This window comes from Cherax quadricarinatus, chromosome 32 (assembly GCF_038502225.1).
Source record: "Cherax quadricarinatus isolate ZL_2023a chromosome 32, ASM3850222v1, whole genome shotgun sequence".
Taxonomy (NCBI): Eukaryota; Metazoa; Arthropoda; class Malacostraca; order Decapoda; family Parastacidae; genus Cherax; species Cherax quadricarinatus.
In genome coordinates this window covers 23866422-23873069 of record NC_091323.1, presented here as the reverse complement: position 1 = coordinate 23873069, position 6648 = coordinate 23866422, and the positions used below count along the sequence as shown (strand labels likewise).

Genomic DNA, 6648 nt, shown 5'->3' with positions numbered 1-6648 from the left:
ATATATATATATATGAATATATATATATATATATATATATATATGAATATATATATATATATATATAAATGAAAATATATATATATATATATATATATATATATATATATATATATATATATAAATATATATATATATATATATATATATATATATATATATATATATATATATGAATATATATATATATATATATATACATGATATATATATATATATATATATATATATATATATATGTATATATATATATATATGTATATATATATATATATATGTATATATATATATATATATAATATATATATATTCATATATATTTATATATATATGAATATATATATATATATATATATATATATATATATATATATATATATATATATATATATATATATATATATATATATATATTTATATATATTCAGCTTCTGTATTGCATATCTCAATAAGAAAGTTATAACAGTATTTTCTCATTATCCAGCAAACCTAAGAGCAGCAGCAGCAAAGAACTTGAGAAGTACTTCCACCCATCACTATTGTATCTGCTTTTCCAGAAATCGATAAACATTTATTGCCTTTTCAAGAAAGACACTTTTTGTGCTCTTCATATTGTAATTTTAATTTGATGTTGTTGGTACAAATATAATATGGTTTTGGAGTGTGTTAAGGAGATCACGGAGTGAGATCAGTATGCCAAAAACAGTTATGTAATCTTGTATGTATCTATAGTGCTTTATTGTTCTTTGGAATTCCAAGAGTAGCGTATTTTTTCCGATTTTTGTTGAACATTGCTATTTAAAGATCCTGGAAAAATGTTTGAGCTCTATTTTCACGCTATTAGTTAGGGCGAGCAACTATACCTCCAACGTGGCCACCAGACTGGCGTCAGGAACACCCGCTGCTAGTTTAGGTAATATAAAAACAGCACACCAAGTTTCTCTTGTTAAAGACTTGCTCTTCTCTAAGTGTCTTTCTTTATATTACCAATATGTGTCAGCAATGCCTTCCAACCATCCACTGCCAGAGTAGATGAAGAATGGAGTTTTTATCAAAAATATTAATAACAACATTGACTTATATACATAAGACAGTTTTCGGCTATGATGTGAAAGGTTTTATTTGTGATAAGCCACGAAAAATTGTGGAACCTAAATCAATAAGTCCTCCAATTATAGTGCCCGCTAGGCGGCCCTTGGTGAAGAGGATGTCCGACACTGGACCACGGAATAAAGGAGTATTTGTTGAAGTTGCACTCCTGGAGCTTGAGGTGGATGATACACTATTAAATGATAAACTGCTCGCAGTGGTGGATATGCCGCTGGGAACAGTGACTCCTAGTGAAGTATCAGCAGTAGGGGAGCTGCTAAGGGCAGTGACGCCTAGCGAACTGACGGTGGTGGGAGCGACGCTTCGGGCAGTGATGCCTGGCGAGTTCAAATCAAGTGCAAAACTGTCGATGTCATCAGAGCTAATATCGCTGACAATTTCTTTTGCTTCTACTGTGTTGCCTTCAACAGCACCATTGATGGCTAGTGCAGATTCTGCAGTACTTGCGACGGAATTAACGACATGCCCAACTGCACTGTCTGTTGCCAAGTCAGCCAGTGGAGTGCTTGCAACGGAATTGACAACATCAACAGCACTGTCGATGGCCAGGTCAGCCAGTGGAGTACTTGCAACGGAATTGTAAAGATCTCCATGTGTACTGTCGACGGCCCTAATAGATTTTGCCGTTCCTGCAAGTGAGCTAATGCCACTAGCTGTTATTTTCTCTAGACTAGATGAGGGAAGAACCACCACGCCGTTCTTCCCGTTGAGACCCAAGAGGAAGCTCTCCAGGGTTTGACTGGGGTCATGTATCTGGTTCGTATGTCCACTAAGAAGGGTTTCAAGAACTTGGGGAAGAGCATTCGTTTCAGGGAGCAGTGGGTCTGTGTGTGGAAGTTTAGAAAGCTCACCTGATGTGGGAATCTCATGGGAACTGCTAGAAATGTCAGAAGAAATAGTATCACCTATATCAGATCCGATAATCTCTAGCTCGAGACTCGTCGTTCCTGGAGCACTGACTGACTCTCCCGAGCTCAAGGGCGCAACAGAATTTTCAGAGACTCCAATGAACACGCTTGAACCTATTGTAGTCTCATCTAGAAGGGGTATTTCTGTTTTTTCAAGAGACATTTCTTTACTTGTAGGAGAGATAAGTGACACGCCAGTAGTTACATCTGGAAGAGTTACACCTACTCCATCAACAACCACACTTGGGATACTAGTGGACACACCTAGTTCTGTTGATCCCTTAAAAGCTGGACTGGTATTCTCTAGCGTGGGAGTTACAGATGAGAAACTTGGTGTACCAGTTACGACTGTAAGATCATCTTCCTTCGAATCAAGAATATCGCCAGTTATAAAGAACGAATCATCAAGTTTAATGTCTTGTTGGTCATTGATATGTAACTTTTCCTGTTCAACAGAGTCATCTAGGAGTCCTTGTCTGTTGACTTCTTGTACTTTAGTGGCCGGCTTTATAGTCGAATGTGCGGTGCCCCGGTACAGTAGGCCAGACCCCGTGATTAAGTTGGCTTCCAACACCGTCCTTTTGGAGCTTGTCAAGTCGCGGATAATTTGGCTGACGTCAAAATTGTTGCTGAAGTGATGATCTGCAAGGACAGTTTGATTATCAACGACAGCATAGCAATTCAACAATAACCTATCTTTTATTGGCTCTGACAACTTGTTGTATATGTTTGATAGTCATAATAATAATATAGCTAGGAATAAGCATATACATTCATCTAAACTCTGTAAATTAGGCGTTAGCATTAATTATTTTTTAGTTATTCATATTGTGTATTGAAACATATTGAAATGTGTTCTCTAAAGGTGCCATTGCACCGAGACCATTTAACTTGGGTTGGTAGGGGAAAATGTGAGGGGTATAGGGCAAGGGTTGTGGGCAGGTTAAAAAGGACTTCATTGAAAGGTCGACCCATGCAGGGTCAGGGAGAGATAGGAGGGAGAGGCAAGAGAAGCACATTTTATATATTACAAATTGAGGTAATATCTCACTCAGAAAAAGTGGTAACTTATTTAATGAGATATTAACTTACACAGCAAGGCAACACCTCACTCATTGAGGTGTTACCTCAAAAAACGTTGTAGAAGGTCTACTCGTCCAGGAATAATAGAAAAAAAAACTGTTTCCAAAGAATAGCAGTTTGGAAGTATGTAAATAGATTAACATAGACAATGATGTCCAACCATTAAGAGAGAAAAAATGTATAGGTAATTTCAAATTAAACATATTAAGATTTTAACTTAAGAAGCAACAACATAAGAATGTAGGAGCACTGCAGAAGGCCAACCGGTCCACCACCACTCGTATTATTGTAATTTCTTCTATATGAAACCGGAAATGATAAATATAGTGCTTGTACTGTGAAGGATGGCTGGGAATATTGATTTCTGGAGGGCATTTAAAATTATGAAGTCAGCGCAGTTTTGTCAAGACAGCTACTGCATGAATGACGGAGATAGTGTTTTTTTTTTTTTTTTTTTTTTTGAGTTACTCTTGTAATATCACACATATGTGATTATAACTTAACATCTATTGTTCGTTGAGTAAGTGATTTTTCTCAAGGTGACATTAAATGAATGAAGAACGTGCGTCGAGTGTGAAGGACGTGAATGAAGCAGTAAAAAAGCTAAAAGTGAGAAAATCAGCTTTAGTGGTTGGAGTTACGACTGAGACTGAAAGCAATGAGCAATATCTTCAACGCATAGATAAAATTAGGGAAGGTGCACGAGCACTGGCAGGGGAAAGGGGGACAAGGAAAGTACAAATATTGTAGCGGACTCTTTAATGCTGGTGAATGCTCTTGATCCGAGGATTAAATCTGATTACCTCCCATTCCCTAGGCGTTGTATAACCCGTATGGGTTTAGTGAGGGACCCATAGGTGCAAAACCTTTCTTATGAGAGGAGGAACGCATGTTAAAGTATTACAAAAGAAGTGGCATTTTTTCAAGTCATTGTAGAGTTTTGATAAGGACGAGTGATGATCTCATGGCTGATTGCTGTGGTTGTAGAAGTGAATTCTAGTGTGTTTGGTAAAATGTGTGGACCCAAAGTAAAGTAATGAATCTGATTTTAAATATGAGTTGTAGCAGTTATTGTTTGTCATTGTTATTGTGAAATTCTCGAGAGAAGCTGCAAGGTCGGTGGAGGACTTTGGAAGAGGGGTGCGGAAGAAGAGAGTTGAAAGTGAATGAGTGAAGATAAGTAGTTCCTAATGACCAAGTGAATGAGTGGATCATTATGCAAACAACACCCACCCTAAATGATTTTTTACCCAATGAATAAATTAACAAGATCTATAATGCCTGGGGCGAATGGAAGAGTTGGGGAAGAGTGTGCAGTGGCTGTTAAGAGGTAGAGGCTTGGTCATCTAGCAGCTTGTTAATCCTGGGTGGTGGCTGGTGGTCTGTAGGATTCCATGAGCTGTTTGAATATAAGCTCAGCAGTGTGAGTCTTAATATATTTATTTATGAATGCTTTTATGGGAGCTTGCTGAAAAGTGAGGGGAAAACTGTGTGACTGGGAGACTGACCTTGTGGCAGAGCTGGTTGGACGGTGCGAGAGTGACCCGGAGGGATGATGCCTTCTTGACCTTGAAGGGTGAAGCCTTGCTGACCTTGAGGAATGAAGCCTTGCTGACCTTGAGGGATGAAGCTTTGCTGGCCTTGAGGGATAAAGCCTTGTTGATGTTGAGAAATAAAACCTTGTTGAAGTTGAGGAAGGAAGCCTTGTTGACGTTGATGAATGACACCTTGTTGACCCTGAGGAATAATACCTTGTTGACGTTGATGAATGACACCTTGTTGACCCTGAGGAATAATACCTTGTTGACGTTGATGAATGGCACCTTGTTGGCTCTGAGGAATAAAGCCTACTTGATTCTGGGAGATAAAGCCTTGTTGGCTTTGTGGAATAAAGCCTGATTTATCCTGCGGGATAAAGCCTTGTTTACCCTGGGCAGTAAAGCCAGGTTTTGCCTGGGGAGTGAAAATTAGTGGACTCGGAGAGACGAATCCCTGTAGATCTTGTAGGATGAGACCTTGTTTACCCTGGGGAATGAGGCCTTGTTTACCCTGGGGAATGAGGCCTTGTTTACCCTGGGGGACGAGGGCTTGTTGCCCATGGGAAATGACGCTTTGTTGCCTATGGGGGATGAAGCCTTGTTGACCTAGCGGGGTAACGATTCCTTTACCCTGTGGTTTGACTTCTTTATTTTTGGAGATGACGACTCCCTGACTCCGACGGATGATGAGTCCTTGACCCTGAGGGTTGGTGGCTTGTTGACCCTGCGGAATGGTGACTCCTTGACCCTGAGGATTCGCGGCTCGTTGGCCCCGCGGGATAGTGACTCCTTGACTCTGAGGGCTGGCGGCTCGTTGACCATGCAGAGTAGTGACTCCTTGACTCTGAGGGCTGGCGGCTCGTTGACTATGCAGAGTAGTGACTCCTTGACTCTGAGGGCTGGCGGTTCGTTGACCCTGCAGGATGGTGACTCTTTGACCCTGAGGGCTGGTGGCTCGTTGACCATGCAGGATAGTAACTCCTTGACCCTGAGGGTTGGCGGCTCGTTGATCCCGCGGGATAGTGATTCCTTGACCATGAGAGCTGAAGGCTCGTTGATCCCGCGGGAGAGTGACTCCTTGACCATGAGAGTTGGAAGCTCGTTGATCCCGCGGGAGAGTGACTCCTTGACCCTGAGGGTTAGTGGCTCGTTGACCCTGCAGGATAGTAACTCCTTGACCCTGAGGGTTGGCGGCTCGTTGATCCCGCGGGATAGTGATTCCTTGACCATGAGAGCTGAAGGCTCGTTGATCCCGCGGGAGAGTGACTCCTTGACCCTGAGGGTTGGTGGCTCGTTGACCCTGCAGGATAACAACGCCTTGACCCTGAGGGTTGGCGGCTCGTTGATCCCGCGGGATAGTGATTCCTTGACCATGAGAGCTGAAGGCTCGTTGATCCCGCGGGAGAGTGACTCCTTGACCCTGAGGGTTGGCGGCTCGTTGATCCCGTGAGATAGTAACTCCTTGATCGTGGTGGCTGGCAACTCGTTGATCCTGCGAGAGGAAGTTTCGTTGAACCCGTGGGATGCCGTGATGACCCTGTTGAAGAAAGTCTCGCCCAACCAGCTCACCTCCCGCTGAAAATAAATGACATGTTAGATGTATCACACACTTGTACGTCAGTAAATAACAAAAAAAGGCACAATACCATGACTGAAACGATACACAAATAACCCAAACTCTCTACTCCTGGGAACTCTTCTGTCCTTTGCCTTCCCTACATTTCCGGTCTTTCTAATCTCAACAACTCTCTCCGTTCCTTAGACATCAAGCTTACTTTCCGCCAGACTAACACTTCGCACTAATCTCGTTCATACCTCCCCTCCCTCTACAGATGTTCCTGGTGTCTGCTCTATTTCTTGCTCCTCCTGTCCTCTTCATGACTTTGGAGAAACTGGCCGGTCTCTTTCTGACAGACTTAGGGAGCACAAAAATAGTGTTAGGCTTGCTGACACTAACAATGCTCTTTTCTGTCACGTCAGAGATCACAACCATCCTATTGATTGGTCTT

The 6648-nt window shown here is 41.5% G+C and overlaps 1 protein-coding gene across 1 annotated transcript in view; it reads right to left on the bottom strand.

Annotated features, from left to right (window-relative positions):
• Positions 1–729: 729 nt before the first annotated feature.
• LOC128690288 (uncharacterized) overlaps positions 730–6648 on the bottom strand; it is a 42294-nt gene continuing 36375 nt past the window's right edge. Inside the window, exons 3-4 of the mRNA XM_053778897.2 lie at positions 4610–6214; positions 730–2660 (exon numbers count right to left, since the gene is read on the bottom strand). Coding sequence (XP_053634872.2) covers positions 1102–2660; positions 4610–6214 — 3164 coding nt within the window. The 3' untranslated portion in view covers positions 730–1101. The remainder of the gene's footprint in view (positions 2661–4609; positions 6215–6648) is intronic.